Source organism: Marmota marmota, unplaced genomic scaffold (genome assembly GCF_001458135.2).
Source record: "Marmota marmota marmota unplaced genomic scaffold, marMar, whole genome shotgun sequence".
NCBI lineage: Eukaryota > Metazoa > Chordata > Mammalia > Rodentia > Sciuridae > Marmota > Marmota marmota.
The window spans coordinates 4,295,856-4,313,720 of NW_026000077.1; the positions used below are offsets into that span (position 1 = coordinate 4,295,856).

General features: G+C 41.7%; 1 protein-coding gene across 1 annotated transcript in view; it reads left to right on the forward strand.

Moving 5' to 3' along the window:
• The window catches only part of Slc22a15 (solute carrier family 22 member 15), a 165,008-nt gene that overhangs the window by 115,325 nt on the left and 31,818 nt on the right, over positions 1–17,865 (forward strand). Inside the window, exons 12-13 of the mRNA XM_048814599.1 lie at positions 11,171–11,303; positions 12,004–12,168. Of these exons, the coding sequence (XP_048670556.1) occupies positions 11,171–11,303; positions 12,004–12,168 (298 nt within the window). The remainder of the gene's footprint in view (positions 1–11,170; positions 11,304–12,003; positions 12,169–17,865) is intronic.

Genomic DNA, 17,865 nt, shown 5'->3' on the forward strand with positions numbered 1-17,865 from the left:
TTTGCTGTTGTCCTTGGACAGGGACTGGGTCCAGGCAATCCTGCCACTGCCAACACTTTGCAGAGTCCCAGAAACACTTACAAAGACGACAGGGCAAAGAACTCCCTCTGACTGGGCTGTGTGTTTGTTGACAATAAAGTGACAAGGAGTGCCTGATGGAAGTATGTGCCAGGGGCAGATTGGCAAGAATGTAGGCTAGCACCATGACCGTGGCAAGATTGTTTATGGTGCTTGCATGTTGGGCTGAAAGCTGGGTTAAAAAAATAAATAAATACTCACCTTCTGGCTGCCAGCCATGCTCTTGAGAGTGCCTTTGACAGAGATTCCTAGGGGAGAGGGAAAGACACCACTAATGTTTATGTTGTGGCTCGCAGATTTTGGAAAGAACACTGGCTCATAATTGCTGGGTGACTTGCCTAGTGTTCCCTAGTTGGTGAAAGTAGGGGCCTAGCCACTGGTTCCTGTGATACTTCTACTGTGACACAAAACAAGCAGGAAGGGAGACAGAATGCTGTCCTCCATGAATGGGGTCATGCACTTGGCTGCTCTAAGGGGTTGGGACTCAGGATATTTGTATCCGACTTGAGAGGATCCTGGCAAGTGGTCCTGCACACACAAACTCAGGGACAAAGGAAGTAGAAGTGATTCAGTTCAGCTTTATTAACTGTTAAGCCTAAACATACACCTTTCCTGATAAAACCGAAAACAACAAAGGGGCACTAGCTAAGTTCTCTGCTTCTTAGCAGTTCACTGTGCAGCCAAGTAGGGGTTTGCCCAGTGGCAATGCTGTCACCCATTTTTCCTCTTAGGGAGACCTAGTAGGGATCTAGCTTCCCATTTTTAAAGTAGAATTGCTTGGTTTTGCCTGAAGTTCTTCTGTTTTATTTGGAGGTACAAGTGCAGGGTCCGTGCCTTGTGCCCAGTCTGCTCATGTGAGTTACCTTTGAGTTCTTACTCTCAGCACTTGCCCTGGATGTTGGAGTCCTGATTAGGTGGTCTTGCAGTGGCTGGTATAGGTGGCGTCCAGGTTTCCTGCTGCTGCTGCCCAAACCACAAGTCAACAGAAACAGCAGCAGAGTGCAGAATGGCAGTAGTGCCCAAGGATCAGCCAGGGCCAGCAGTCCTGGCAGGATGGTGCATCAGCCACCGCTTGGCCAGTGTCCTTCAGGACCTGCTGGCCTCTGCACGGAGTTGAGTTCATCTGCATCTTGGTGAAATGCAGTTTCAAACCAAACTCCCACTTAACTTCTTAGCATTCATTCAATTTTGATTGCCTCTCTGGTTTTTCAGTTGATTCACCAATCTCCAAAGTGGGAATGTTGAGACAATCTTGGTATATGGGTAACATAATATTTGAGTCTTACTGGAAATTCTTTAAAAAAAAAAAAGTCCTCTTTATCTGTCTCAAAAAACTCCAAAAATAAATATTAAGACAGTCTACAAAACTCCCTAGTTAGGATATTGTCTTTAAAATACACATTTTAGAACTTCTGCCTTGCATTTTATTGCACATGGGTCAGGCCTTACAGAACTTCTCTATGGAGAGTTTTGGGAAAGGTGAATAAAAGGTGAGGTAGATGTGATTAATCGTATTCAATGCAAAAAAAAAAAAAAAAAAAAAAAGAAACCTTTAATCTAGGAGTCTTGACTATTCTAAAATGAGCTAATAGCCATTGGGGTGAATTTATGTAGCAAATTGCTGTCTGCTGTATTCAAATTATTCCCTGAGCTCTGACTCATACAGAAAGCACCAAATATCATGGAGACACACAATTACCATGCTTAATTAATGTTTGCAACCAAAAAGTGTAAGGTTGGAATCTTTAATATCATTGTGGATATTGAAGAGCTGAAATTGACTGACTATTATCTTGAGATTAATATATTTTTCCCAAAGCCATACCCTGGGGTCAAAAGACGAGAGTATTAAAACTATTTGAAAAATTCACTGCAATTAATTGCTTGAGGGGCTAATTTTTTAAAATGTCTCGCTTCCTTATGCCTGAACTACTGATGGCTATAGCCTGCACACTTCACCCATTAAGTGGTAATTCAGAGTGACAACTACATTGAAATGAAGCAAGTTAGTTAATCACCATGAAACTATTCCCCAAATACCCTGTCCACGTTCTCCCTAATCACAGGAGGACTTTGATTACCCGATTTTCTCCTGAAGTGAGCTTTTTTTTTTCCCTGTACAAAGCTGTAAATAATTTTTATGGGAAATACAGGACAGGGGAAGGGCTGAAGTTTGGTTGGAATTGCTATCAGTACCGCTCAGAAGTTTTCACAGCAGAGCGGTAACAGGCTCTGTACTTGTGTACAACCCTCAAGGTCACGCTCAGGGGTGTTGGGGAAGCCTCTGTTTGTCCCAGTACTGCACAAGCTGAGAGTCTGGGCTATACTCGTTGTCATGTGACCTGATTTTCCCCAAGGGTCTAAGTGCCACTCGGACCTGCAGTAGCCCCTGCCTGGCTTACAGGTTCACTGATATGCTTTGAATCATCCATGGCCTGTTTCTTGTTTCCCCATGATCATATGTGCTTCCTCTCAGGAGAGGTATTTGTGGACCCATTAAGTGCTTTCAGTGGCTAAAGATAAAACCACAGTCTTCTAGATGGCAGGTTGGCTGTAGGAAGAAGGAAAACCCCTCAAATTCCAAATATCCTTCTACTTCCTTTCTTGAGAATGTCCTTTGGTAGCTCCAAGGAGAAGAGGGGCAGTTCAGTATGTCCCTGCCCACCTGTAAATTTACAACTTGATGCTTGAGGTGGTGACATGGAGATGCTGTCCGTGAAGATGCCTGTAAGACTAGGGGATTCACTCCTGTTAACATAAATAATTCGGCAAGTGTGTAATGAGTTCTGGCAGACACTGTGAGATTAGCACCGGAGATACAAATACGCCCTTAAGAAGCACAACACATCGGAGGGAGAGACCAGTGAGCGCAGGGTTCAACCCACATTATGTTAGAAGCAAAAGTAGGAGATGTGGCAAATAGGAGAGAGGGTCAGCTCTGCCGGGATGAGCTGGGCAAGATCCAAGGAGTGTCCTGAGGATGAGTAGGAGTTCCCAGGGGGTGAGGTGGGGTGGGAAGTGGAGGCACAGGGTACAGCATGTATGAGGAATAGTACGTTCTTATCGGGTCAGGTTTTCTGGTAAAAGTGGAATGAAAAAATCTGTTTTTTTCCCTTTGGTAGCCAGGCCCTCACCTGGACTTCCACAGGCCATGACCCCATGTTTTTTATTTGTAGGTAATGCAGGGTCAGTCACGGGCCCTGAGCCAAAGTGAGGAGGGAGGACAAGAACGAGCAAAGCCCACATCAGGGAGGGAAATGGCCCAATGCTTGTAAGAGCTGAGTGCCAATCATGTTTTACTTACCATCACTGCTCCATCTATTACAGTGGTCTGTGCTTATACCATGTTCATCCATTTTCATTGCATGAAATGTCACCATAAACTCGAAGAATAAGTAAAATGGAGAAAAGAATGGGCAGTTTAAGTAAGGAGAAAACTGAAGCAGAGACAAACTTCTGATCTTCACCGAGCCAATGAGAAGTTGCTTAGACACAGGCTGGGTATGGCCTCGATTTGGTATAGGAGAGGTGCCTCCTGCTCTTCAGTCTTTCTGATCCTCGTGGTCATCTTAAGAAACATCTGTTATAATCTCTGTGTTCTGGTCCTGTAGGGAAGGATGAGGCCGCACAGTGTATTCAGGGAAGAAGGAAAAGAAAGAAACCTGTGGTCTGTTGCTTCGTGTCATGTGGGTACACCAGAATGTCACACAAACGCTAAGGAATAATACAAGTACGGTTTAAAAATAAAAAAATAAAAAAATTTATTAGATATCTGCATTTAAAACACATGCTGTGGAATGAAATAAACTCTGAGACAAAAGACCAGCCAAATATGAAAAAGAACCTTGGAAACCACTTTGGAAGTTGACTTTGAAACATTCTCTTCTCCCTCGCCCCAGCCTTCTTTGCACCGTTTTCCACATGCACAGGCCGCATGGAAAAACCTTCACTTTCTGTGTGATACCCAACCTTTCCCTTTTCTCCTCCTCCTTTCTTAGCAGCACCTGATTCTGTTACTCTAAGTCAAGGATCAACTTGTTCCTGGTATTCCTTCTGATGTTGATATTTTTCTATAGTTTCCTGAACGGAATGCATGCTGAAAGTGAAAAGGAGGGTCTTTTTTTTTTTTTTTTTTTTTTTTGCATTGGTGGGAATCGAACCCAGGGCCTTGGGCATGCTAGGCAAGCACTCTACTACTGAGTTACACCCAAAAGTAGCGCCCCCAATAGCATCTTTACCCACTCTATTGTACTTTCTGTACAAAGGGAGGCTGTGAGGATGGGAGGGGTGTGATGTGTGCAAGTTGGTCTGGCTGCATGATGCATCTGTATTTTTCATGACTCAGCTGCTCATTTTGCTCTCAGGATTATAGAAACACACAGTCCTTTTTTAAAAATAAGACTTTATTTTTTCAGATTATGATATTTCTGCCATGTCAAAAAAAAAATGATTGATTGGATTTGGGACATTCCCATAAAGCTTGAAGTTTGATGAATTCAAGAAGGATGCTTGACTTCCTTTAAAGCTGGTCTTCAAGCCTCACTCCATCTGTGGTAGAGCTGGTCTATTCCAGTGGCTTCAAGTAATTTCTTATTCATGGACAACTCAGCACAGATCTCCCCTCTGAATTCCAGGTCTCCGTGTCCAGCCTGAATCCATTCTGCCCTTGAACCCCCACCCTTCCCAGGGCTGCCCTGGGTCACTAATGGCCTTTGATGGGCCTTCCTGCTGCCGGTTGCCACCTGCATTCCATGCTCTGCATTGGAGCCAGAGCAGCTTTTCCTTGACAGGCACTGGTAATTTATCCTTATCGGGACATGCCGTTTATGCTCAGCCTCTGAGCAGTAGCAATCCAAAGATTAAACAACAACAACAAAAAAACCTTCCCAAGTGTCTCACTAATACCCGGCCAATAGTAACTCTCCTCCCTTCTGCTCGCCTATTTTTTCCTCTTTTAGACCTGGAAGGCTCTGTGTACACCTGGTGCTGTGCTCACACCTGTATTTGCCATATTTATGTTCCTTTCATCTCTTATGTTAGAGGCACCTGCTGTTACTTCTGGCCCAGTTGTGCCTGATTTCCTCTCAGCTCTGTTTCTTTAGAGGAGTGAATGATCGTATCAGAGCTTTTAGTGGGATGGCCCTCAAATCCTCTTTGAAAACTGGATATAATAAAAATGCTCAACTCATGAACTCGATTTAGTGATTGTGGTGAGCCCATGAGCAAAAATGCAGATGTTGATGATAAAACGAAAATAGATTCAGATAGGTCAGCCTACGGGACTTTGTCTTTATATTGCCGCCTTTTCTGTCAATATAGGTGAAAAGTGATTTTTTTTTTTTTTGCTTTTTCAATTTGCAAGTGATTTTTCAATTGGAAATTAATTAGTATAAAAGCTTATTCTATGGCTTTAGAATTTGGCCTGCCATTAACAAAAACTTCAAGAGAGACATCACCTTAACAACCTCTAGACAATAAGGGCTTCAATGATTGACAAGTTTGTGCTTTTAAAATTTAAATCCTCATAAAAAAAACAACATTTCTTGGGAATGACAGTCATATTTAGGTTTATTATGCTTCAGTTTCTAGTGTGCTGGTGATATATTGATTCAGATTTTACCCTGGCACTAAATATTGACCAACGGGACAAGAAAATGAGCTAGCAATTGGGTCCACTCTGGTAGGTAACCTCCTTCCCAAACTTTAAAAGTAGATTGTTCCAATACATTTTCTTTAAGACTGTAGGGATTACTGGTGTAGTATATTTTGTCTGAGACTTGACAAAATCAGCCCCTTTAGATCACATAGTAGGTAAACATTAGTAGGATCAACATTAAAATGGCATTTTATTTAAAAAAAATATTTAACATTGAAAACAAAACAAAACATTTAAACCAGAATCTCACTCGCATGTTGTGTGTGGGGCTTTGGAAAAATAGTTGTCAACACATAGTTCCAAATCCTCGAGTTGGCTACCCTGCACCAACCACCTCCATTCATCTAGCTAGATCTGGTGGGGAGATCTCCTGGGTTCAGCTTCACATTCCCTAATTTACTTTTATTCAGGCCAGGTGTGGCCTCCACGCCAGTAATCCCAGCCCCACAGGAGGCTGAGGTGGAGCATCATAAGTTGAAGGTCAGCCATAGCAACTTAGTGAGACCCTGTCTCAAAACATAAAAATTAAAAAGGGCTGAGGATGTAGCTCAATGATAGAGCTCCCCTGGGTTCCATTCCCAGCACCACAAACAAAACAAAACACCAAACAAACAAACAAACAAAAAACACTTTTCAACTTGTCTATCACTTTATGATCATGCTCCAGGAGAAATAGGGAGATGCACTGGCCCAACCAACACTGACTTGAAAAAAGTCATTAGAAATTATTTTTGACACTTGGAACTGGCAGCCTGAGAATCAGAATTTGGATTTTGCTGGTCAAACATCTCAGGGGCTATTTCTTCCTAAAACTACCATCCAAGTTGACAGCTATCCAGTTGCTGGAAGAGTGGCATTATAGTCTTTTTGATGGATTTGAGAAATTCTACAAATGTGGCCAACAGAATAGTTGACGATAGAGTAGCCAAATTAGCCACTTCTTATTAAGCGTAAAACAGATCAATGTGAGCCTAAATACTTGGCTGCAAAGTAGACTAGCAGAAATTGAAGTGCAGAATAATCAAGGCTAAAGTTGCAGGCCAGATTTTAAAAGCATGAAAACATCAAAACAAGCAGTAAGAACCCAAAAAACACAAAAGCATGGACATCTTGAGTTTTAAGGAATTAAATATAAGTAACGTTAGGCCTTGTTCATTGTCCATTGTAAGAAACAGGACATCCCTGTAGCTGACACAATCTTTTCTAGGACAACCTGATATCTTAAAGCAATTCATTTTTAGACCTGGAAAAAATGTCACCTTATGCATGCCTCACAAGTTGAAAATTCTTCCTTGAAACTATCCATGTATCCAAAATAAAGTTTTTGTTTATTTATTTATTTTTCATTTTTTTTTAACAAAACAAAATTTCTCCTTAAGATGCCAGAACTCTTCTCATCTATTTCATATGAAACTTAAAAATATGCCCTTTTTTTTCACAGATCTTTAAATCCCAGGCATGTTAACATGATTTAACCTTTTTGGTGACCCAGGCCATACTTAATATGGTATGGTAACTGGAGGCCTTGAAGAGGTGAGAGAATGTTTGGAGTAGAGGCACAGAGGAAGGGACGTGGATGATAAGGGGTGGCAATCTGAGAGTGCGGACTATTCAGAATCAAGATTTTTAGAAGTGATGATGTTATTGAAGATGATAAAGCCCAGGGCTTATCTGACAGCCTGTGAGAACCATCTGGAGAACTAGATTTCAAAATTGCTGTCTTCTGGCCACTTCGTTATGTCCCCAGATAGGGCTCCAGCTTTCTCATGGACATTCCAAACAGTGGGCAGGAAGAAGCGGGAGAGGCTAGATCAGCCGACTCACAGACAAATTCTTGGGGGCTGTCACCCAATCCCCTTGCCCAGAACTTGACAACATGGCCATACCATACAATAACTGTAAGGCCTTGGGACATCTAGTCTTCATCCTGATTGGTCATCTGCCCAGCTACACCTGCTGTTAGTATAGAAGAAGGGAAGAATGAGGGTGCCTCAGGAGGGTAGTGGGTTACACAGTCTGATAATATGAGCTTCAGATGAGCTGTTAATTTTGAAATTGTATATCTCCTCCCATCCCAGGCACTCAAGTCCCTAGATGGGAAAGGCAAAGCAGCTTCCAGCTGAGAAGGATCCCGTAGGAGACAACCAGGTCTCAACCAGGGCAAGAGTGGGAAATGTAGAGAAGTTAACGATAAAAAGGATTATTTTAATGGCAACAGTTATTTACTGCCCACCCCCATAGCTTGTTTTGTTTTTGTTTTGTTTTTGTAGCCAAAGTGTATTGCATTATCGTGATAATCACTCCTTTGCAAATACACTTAGTTGGTACCTTTTGCATTCCATAGTACTCTTGGAAAATCCCCAACTCTGAGTGAGCTCAACTGTCTCTTCCTTCTCATAAAATTAGTAGCTACAGAGCTTCAGTGAGTTTTCAACATGGTCCGAGAACCCTGCAAGGTCTCCCTTGGGCAGGCCATGGCCCACTCTTTAGAAGATCGTGGTTCCCATCTTCTTCTAACTCCTGCTCTGAGTGCAGAAGTGTCCTGAGCCCCAGCCCTTCTAGCAGGTGTGTAAACCCTCATGACCTCTCCCGTGACCTCAGGAAACATGTCCCCATGCCTGCCTGGCATCTCCACTTAGGTGTTTGTAGGCATGTTGTCCCTGAGCACTTCCAAGCAGGGCTCTTGGTTTCCCACCACAGACCCGACATCTCTTGCAGCCTTTACCATCTCCATAAACCTCACAACCACCCACTGGGCGGCTAACTTTAAAAGCTCAGGTGCTGCTCTCCCCACCCCACACCATCACACCCCATGCTTCCCCAGGTCCTGTCGGTTCTGTCTTCATGAAGAGTATACCAGCGCCTAGGTCCTCTCCCAGTGTTCTCAGGGACTCGGGCTCCTTCCAACTCGAGCTCACCATCCCTATTCATGATGCAGCCCAAGTGCTTTGCTGCTTTGAAATTTTCTCCACCAAATAAAGTAATCTAACCCCTTCAAGCTTGACCTCCTGCAAAGAATCAGGACATGGACAAAATGCATCCTTTTTTTTTTTTTTTTCTGCTACATTCTGACAGGGGTGACCTTTTCAATTCCTGGTAGAATCTTCATTTCCATCTGAAACCTCATTAGCATAACCTTTGCTCTCTAGATCAGCATTCTGGTCTTCCAAATCCTCATCCAGCTCACCCATTAAGCTCTGCTTGCAGCATTCTAGGTATTCTCTAGCCTACTTCTTCAAACTTTGCCAAATTCCTGTGAGCTAGTTCCAAAGGCTCCTCCACATAGGCAAAACTGTTAAAAAGTGGAGAATGGCTCTGCTTCTCAGTATTACTTTTCTTTGTTAGTCAGCTTTCTGTCACCATGACAAAATATCTGAGATAATTAACTTATTAAAATAAAAGGTTTGGGGGGGGCTGGGATTGTGGCTTAGCGGTAGAAAGCTCACCTGGCACACGTGAAGCCCTGGGTTCGATCCTCAGCACCATATAAAAATAAATAAAATAAAGGTATTTTTAAAAAAGAGTTTTTGGCTTGTGGTTTTCTTTTTTAAAATTTTTATTTATATTTTTATGGGGCTAGGGACTGTACCCAGGATCTCACACATGCTAAGTAAGTGCACTGAGTTACACCTCAAGCCCTGACTCATGGTTTTAGAAATTCTAGTCCATGATATAAGCTGGACTCATTTCTTTTAAATCTCTGGCAGGGGTGCTCAATGACAATGCTAGGCACTTCCCCAGTGACTTGAAGACCTCCTGCTAGGCCATATCTCCTAAAGGTTCCACTTCTTCCGGGTATCACCACCCTGGTGACCAAGCCTTTGCCACCTGGGTCTTTGAACACCAAAACTATAGGAAAATAAGCTAATTTATTAAACTTGCTAGAAATTGCATGTGAAAAATGGGGGATTTCAGAGGCAAGCACAGCATTAGGGAGGGGGCATCGTCCTTATCTATGTCCTGATTCCTGACTCTTGTCTTTTTTTGCCTGTCTTGTCAAGGTCTTTATCAAACCAGGCTTATAGGAAATATAAGGGAAGGAGAGAAGTCAAACGTGCTTTCAAGTCATAATAACTGGTTGTCAGAGCGTGGAAAAGGGGTGGTTCGAAGGAAGGAGAAGAGCAACCAAGGAGGGTAGAAAAGTGCAAGTTCTCCCTGAGAAAGGGCTCTGCACACACCTGTCATTGCTGGTCTAGGAAAGGGGCTGGGAAGAGGAAAGGTGAGCAGTCTCTTGGTTTTCTGAGGTTACTTCTGTGACAAAGTTGGACTCTGATGCTTATAACCAAATATCCCAGCACATCCCTAGGTGGGGCTTCAGATAACGAGGTTTAAGGATGATTGCTTTCTCTTGAAGTTCAGAAATTGTCCTAAAGTAGAAAACAGTAGAACTTAAGGATTTATTGTTGTGGTGGTAAATACATGTGACATAAGGTGACCCTTGTAATCATACCTAAGCCCATGATTCAGCGGCATGAAGTACATTCACATTGTTCTACAACCATTACCTCTATCCAGCTCCAGGATTTTCTCATCGTTTTAAAGGGAAACTCTGCTCCCATTAAACAATGACTCCCTGTCCCTCCTCCCCTTAGACCCTGATTACCACTATTGTACTTTCTGCCTCAGTGATGTTGACTCTCAAGGTACCTCATATAAGTGGAATAATGTAACGTTCATCCACTTGTGCCTGGCTTATTTCACTTAGCATAATATCTTCAGAGTTCACCATGAATGAATCAGAACTTCTTTCCTTCTTAAGGCTGAATAATGGTCCATCATATGGAAATAGCACATTTTTTTTTATCCATTCATCCGTGGATAGGTTGCTTTCACTTTGACTGTTGGAAATAATGTTGCTACGAAGATGTGTGTACAAAACATCTCTTCATGCCTCTGCTTTCAATTCTTTTGGATTTATACCCAGAAGTGGAATTGACGGATCATAAATTTTGTGTTTAATTTTTTGAGAAAAATACTCAAGGGATTTCAACCCTACTAATCTGTTGAACAAAAGGAGCTTTCATTTATTTCTTTATGCCATGTGATGTGTAGGTAGGCATCAGATAAATGGAAATGAAAGGAATGAGGCTCTTCCTCTTAAGAGACATGGGGGTTTAAGATAAATAACAGATCCAACAGTTATGTAAACAATTAGCGCTTAAATGCTGTGTTCAGTTCCTTAAGAAGGTACGTGTGGGGTGCTCTGGGAGCACATTCTACTAACAGTGTTTTCTAGCGTTCTTGAAGATGCAGTCTCCTTTAAGATGTCCTTTAAGATGGTGTTCTACAAGTCCTAGTTAATAGTGGAGCATGCAGTGGAGAAGTTACAGTGTACAAGTTTTTGAAATAAATTTGGTTTTGCAATAGCTAACTCAATCCATCTGTTTTTTTTTTTTTTCTTATGACCTAAATGTCTCTTCTTGTTTCTTCTTCTAGTGGTTTTTAATTGCCAACAGATCTTACAAAGTCAGTGTGGCAAGTTCCTTTTTCTTCAGTGGGGTGTTTGTTGGCGTGATCTCTTTTGGTCAGCTTTCAGATCGCTTCGGAAGGAAAAAAGTCTATCTCACAGGTAATCTATCAGTGTTCATGAAATGAATAAGAGGATGGGTTTCCCGAAGACTCTTAGGGAAATAAAAAGGAGGCTGGTTTCTCAGAGTTCTCAAGGAATTGACATGGGGACACAGATTGTATTTTTATTATACTGGCAAAAGACCAAACTGCAAGCAGAGTGAGTTCTGGCTTGTCACTGACTAACCTCCCTGGTTAAGCCTAGGTATTAGCGTTAAAAACTTTTGTGGGTGATGTTTCTCTGCAATCCCCAAATTGCAATTGAAGCCATATTTCTAAAAGGAGCAGTGAAAGATTTGAGACAGTCTTCCATATCCATTTCCTCATATCTCTCTCTGTTGATTCATTTCAAATGAGCTCTACAGGACTTGGCATAGTCTCTCAGCAAGCTGAGTATAAGCAAGTATTTTTAATTTCTAGCATTTTTTTTTAATTTTTAAAAATTTTTTAAAAATAAAAAAAACTTTCTATCATTTATTATGAATAATTGAAAACTGTGTGTGATTGACAGAAATTGTGTCACCAAGACAGTAAACCTCTGTTTTTTTCTGTCGTTTTCAAGAGAAACTGTTGGGAAAAAACATAGCTCAGAAAATATAAGTTTACAATGGATTACTTTACAGACTAATGGATATAATTTATTACTTTCATCAAATGCTATTTTGCCTCTAAATCATTGAATATTATTCCTTTTTTTCTAGGTTTTGCTCTTGACATCTTATTTGCTATCGCAAATGGATTTTCCCCTTCATATGAGTTCTTTGCAATAACTCGATTCTTGGTGGGCATGATGAATGGAGGGATGTCGCTGGTGGCCTTTGTCTTGCTAAATGAATGTGTGGGCACCGCCTACTGGGCACTTGCAGGTACTGCTTAAATCCTGGCAGATCGGAATGTGGTGAGTTGCTCTGCAAAACCCTGCAGAGAACTAGTTTAACCCTAGAGTCTGAAAATGCATTTGGACTTGAGGAACTTAATCCAACTACAGGTTGAGTAGCCCTGATCCAGAATGCTTGGGACCAGAAGTGTTTCAGACTTTTTCAGATTTAGTGATATTTTTTGTATTTATAATGAAACATGTTGGGAATGGAACGCAAAGTCTAAGCACAAAGTTAATTTATATTATACTTTATATTCATAGCTGAAGGCAATTTTGTTCAATATTTTGAGCATGTCTGCATTTTGACTGTGACTCCTCATGTGAGATCAGGCATGGGAGGTATCATGTCAGTGCTCCAAAACTTTTGGATTTTGCAGCATTTTGGATTTTGGATTTCCAGATGAGGAATGCTCAATCTGTATTAAATTTGATTTCCTGAATTTGTTTTGTATAACATCAGATGAGTCATTTTATTCATATTCCTTGGTAAAATGTCTCTCTAGAGCCTGTACCACAGATGGTGACCTTGGTACCCAACTCACAGCCTGTCTGCATTTTGTTGTGGAGAGTGCTCAGAACAACATTAAATGCTATTTAGCTTAAAGTGGGAAATACTGCAGAGATAGAAAGTACTAGAACTTCTTTTCTTGAAGCCTTCTTATTGTATTTTATTAAATCCTATTTCATAGCCTTTCTCACTTTTACTGTTCTCTTCAAATCAATAAATGATATTATTATAGAATTTCTTTAGTAAAAAAAATTTGCAAAATGAGGTTCTATTCAGTTTTATTTTTAACAATTCCATCATTTCCTCAAGAACTAATATATAGTAAAAAAAAATGATTTTAAATGATTTATTTTTTTTTTTACTTAAAATATAGTCTTGGGATAGTGCCTGTGTCTAAGACTCTACTTTCTGGATTATAGGTTCACAGTGATACCTTTTTGTTTGTTTCACTTCCACTTACTTGACAATCACTAAGTACCACTGATATTCATAAACTGATATGGGAAACGAGTTGACCCTGTGACTCACAGCAGTGTTTCTAAGTGAGGATGTCTTGAGAGAATGCCATTATCGCTCCTTAGAACTCACATGCAGTGCCACCTTCCATTTGTTGAGTGCCTGTTACAGCCAGGTACCACCCTAGGCATTTGACATACATCTGTAATATTTCTAGATCTTACCAATTAAGAATTTCTACCTTCATTTAATGCTTTCAGTTCCACCTTGTCTGTAGCAGCTGCCAGAGTGTACTTATCCCCTAACCCAGCTCCTAAGCTAGGACCAGTGAGAAACTTTCCTCTGAGGTTTCCATTTGTATTGAGTCATTAATGTCATGGGGGTGGGGGGGATGAGTGAAGATTAAACCCAGGGATTTGGCATGCTGAGCAAATACTTTACCAGTGAGTTGTAACTCCAGCCCTAATGGCATCTTTCTAAATAGTAAGGTCAGACTAATCCCAAGGAACTAGTAAAGTGATTGCAGCTGTATGCAGGGCGGGAACAAGGACACTGTCTCTGGTTTGGGCTGTCCCGGGGTCCAGGGTCTAGTTCTTGCTCACCTAGAGTATCACGACACCGTGTTTTTCACATGCCTTGTACATTTCTCTAAGAAGAATCACATTTAACTTGAGCTGTTCCATGAAGATGCTCTTGTGTAAAAGACATATACTGCCCTCCCCCTGCCAGATTATCTGATTATTCCTGTCCTGTTGCATATGTTGGGCAAAAGGAAAGACCTCCTGGACTCTTGTTTCCATGACAGTCACCTAAAGCCCTTGAAAAAATTCATAATGAAGTGCTTTCACCTCTCATTCTTGTCCTTGAAGCAGGGTTAAGATGAGGCAATTAAAATTTTTGTAGCAAAGAAAAAAGGGAGGAAGGGAAAAAAATTTTTAAAAAATCAAATAAAACAGTGGAGCCAGATAGTTGCCAAATTCAATGTGAAATTCAGAGTGTGACAGAGTTCCCTGGAGGCCACGACTGGGACCTGCACCCAGGACAAAAGGAAGCCTCATCTAATGGAGCCCGGAATGCTTTTGTGTACAGCTTCCTTTTTCTCCCATGAGCCAAGGTCTTCCCCAGAATTTTATCCTCGACCATTCTTTTCAAGTTGGTTTCTCTCCAGCACAACCTTATACACCCCTATGACTTCAAGTATGCTCTAGAGCTGCAAGACGTTGGAAAAATCGGTCAGAAAATCAATGCTGGATAGCTAAATAGTATTTTTTAGTATGTATAAAATAGTGTGTAAAGTATGTACAAAAAAGGCACAAGTACAAACTGAAGGAATCCATTTCTGATCGGTGTTGAACAGCCTACCAAGAAGGAAACTATCGATTATGGTAGTTACTGCGATTGAAATATGAAGTCAAATACTAAAGCTTATGAAAGGCCCATGCTAGAACGTTGGTTATTTGTTTTCTTAATACCTTCTCAGAACAAAGAGAATAGATCTACACAGCAAATGTAAAGAATACTCCGGTCCCACCTGCCCACAGACGACAGTGGCTCACATTTTGCTGAGTGTCCTTCTGGAGCTCTTCCTGTGCCCATCCGTTCCACAACACTCACTTATGAAACGGACCCTGCCACATGTCAGACCCAGCTTTTTTTTTACAGCATTTTAGATCAAATGGGTGGACCAGATAGGAGGTAGGTGGGGGAAGGTCCTGGCTGTTAAGAAGCTTATCCTGTAATTTGGTGGTAATTTCAGATAACTCTAAGGACAGTGAAGGATGTTAAACAGGGTAATGGGCTAGACAGAATCGGGGGACTACTTACATGAAACAGGATGCTTAGAGAAAACCTCACGTAGGAGTTTGATCTAAGATGTATGATGAGGAAGCCCTGGACACGCGAAAGTCAGAAGAACATTCCCGCCAAATGGAGTGGCAAGAATCATGGCCAGAGGCAGGAAGGAGATTGTTGGGGGGTCTGAAGAATGCCTGGAGCTGCATTTCGGAGAAGTAGGGGGTGGACAGGAGTGAAGTGAGGAGGCTTGGGGGGCACCTAGGGCCTGTGGTAGGCCAAATGAGGATTTTTTTTTTTTTTTTTTAATTCAAGGCACAGCCAGAAGCCAGCAGGGTGTATTAAATAGAGTAGTGATAGGCTGTAATGTACTGAAAGGTTACTGTGGTAGGCGTGTGAAGGATGAATGAAAGGGGAAACGAGGGGAAGTAGAAATTGAGGGTCACCTAGGAGGCTGTGTCGCTGACCATGTAAAACAGACAGTGACTCCGAGGAGGATGTGAGTCCTGGAGGAGGAGGAAGAGGTGAGTTTGAGCTGGAGTTGGGTGGGACATGACGTCTTGAAGGCTTCACAGAGATGAGACAGAGAGACTCAGGGAGACCTCAGAGTTTGTGTCTGGAAACTGGGAGGGTCCTTGGTGCCATTTACCAAATGAAGTCCAATCTATTTTCTGACCTGCCCAAATGAGCTCTTGCTGAGTACGAATTGAGCAGGAGTGGCAGACTTGAAATTAATTAGAAGCAAGCAGAAAAGAAATCTGGCAAGTATGCATCGATACCCCAAGGTCCATGGATAGTCACAGAACCACCCGTGGTGCTCCAAAACTGTCATGTGCAAAAGTGGTGATTTGAAATGTTTGTTTTTAAAATATTAATCATTTGAAGGAAGTAGCTGAGAGTTCCATTACATCTTCAGCTCCACACCTTGTCTCCACTGTCATTTCCAAACCACACACGTGTAGCTTCTTGCTAGACATCAGATGTGACTGTCTATTGTCCCTAAGACCTATTGCTTTTCCTGTAAAATCAACACTGTCTTCCGGAATCTCTGCCTGTGGTAATGTCATCACAGTATTTAAGGCCACCAGCTAGAACCTTTGAATATCATTTCCTCTTGTTCGTCATATCCAGTTGATGCCAGTTCTTACTGATTGTGACAGAGACTCAAATCGTAAGAACCTGTGTATGGGGGGAAATCATTTGATTAACCACCAAGCCTTGGAGCCAGGCCTTGGAGATGCCTGGAACCAGGAAGTGAGAGGCTTCTCACCTCTGCTCCTTATCGTCTCTGGAAGCTTCCTCTGCTCAGTCAGAGGTGGGCCCCAGCAGTTCCAAGTCCAGTATTTAAAATCCTGGGTAAGAGCTCCGACTGGTGCAGCTGGGGTCACCCTGCACTAGGGTGACCCTGACTGGCAGCACCACAGTGGAGATGAAGTAGCAGGATCAGTTCTCCAATAAAGTGAGGTTGGGGGATCCTTGGAATTAGAAATGAGAGCTAGATAGAAAATGTTCTAAGCCAGGTGTGGTGGCTCAGGCCTGCAATGCTAGCAGCTCCAGAGGCTGAGGCAGGAGGATCACAAGTTCAAAGCCAGCGTTAGCAACTTAGCAAGACCCTGTAACTAAATAATACATAAAAAGAGTTAGGGATGTGACTCAGGGGTTAAGTGCCCCTGGATTCAATCCCTGGTACAAAAAAAGAAAGAAAGGAAGGAAGGAAGGAAGGAAGGAAAGAAGGAAAGAAAAAAAATTCTGAAATAGCTATGCACAGAGACTTCCAGATATATTTTTTAAGTTAATTGACACAAAGGGCTAAACCTGTGTTACAGCAGAACAATAATTGTACACACTAAAATTTGTCGAACATGTATAATTTCATCTGCAATTAACAAAAACTACCATTTGTGTTAGGTATTACTATTTCTATCTTAACAATGAGGAAACCTAGGCTCAGAGACATTTAGTGATTTGTCCAAAAGGAATAGTGGCAAAATTAGGGTCCAAATTTGGTTCCTCTGAAAACATCCCATGCCTTGGACTGTCTTCCTTTTGCCGACATTGTTGTGAGTGAGTACTGCGTGCTCAGGACCATTCTGAGCCATGACAAGAAGCCTTGTTTTTGGGAGCCAGGTGCTCTTTGATGCACTGTAATGAACCTGTAATAGGTATTGATTGTCTTAAATTTCCAGGGAAATAACACTGTCGCCATTCCCTTACTCACTGGAGTTTGAGCACACTGCACAGACTAGCACATTAGCTCTTCTGTGTGGCTCTCTCTTTTCCTTGCTCAGGCAAACAGTATATAAGTCAGTGTTTTTTTGTTTTCATGATGAACTATGGACAGAAATCAAAGAAAATATTTGTTTTACAGGATTCTTGATGAAATTTTTGTAATAAGCTCAGCAAAGCCCTGTGGCTACAGATGCCCACAGAAGTTATTTTTCCATAGAAGGGAGACAGGAGAGAGGAATGGTACAAAATGCAGACAGACCTGGGTACAAGTCCTGGCCATGCCATACACAGCCCTCTGTTCCTAGACATTTTCCCTGAGCCTCTCTGAGCTACTTTCTCAGGTTAATAATTATACCTGCTTTGTAAAACAATATATGCAAAACCATTAATGTTCAATAAATAGCAGCTCAATAAATGACTAACAGTGATAAAAGCGGTTAGAGAAGGTATATCAGAGATACAGATTTTGTGAGAATATTAAACAAGCTGGCACACTTAATACCCACCTCAATACTCATTTCAAAAAACATAAGATTTTTAAAAATTCTCTGGCTGGTATTTTTTTGTGTTCTGGTCGGTAGAGACAGATAAGAAACAAATAAATACAAACTGTCATGCATCTGATGGTGATGAATTAAGTAGGGAAGGGTGATGAAAGAGTAGGGCACCAGGCTATGGTTTAAGACAGGGATTTCAAGG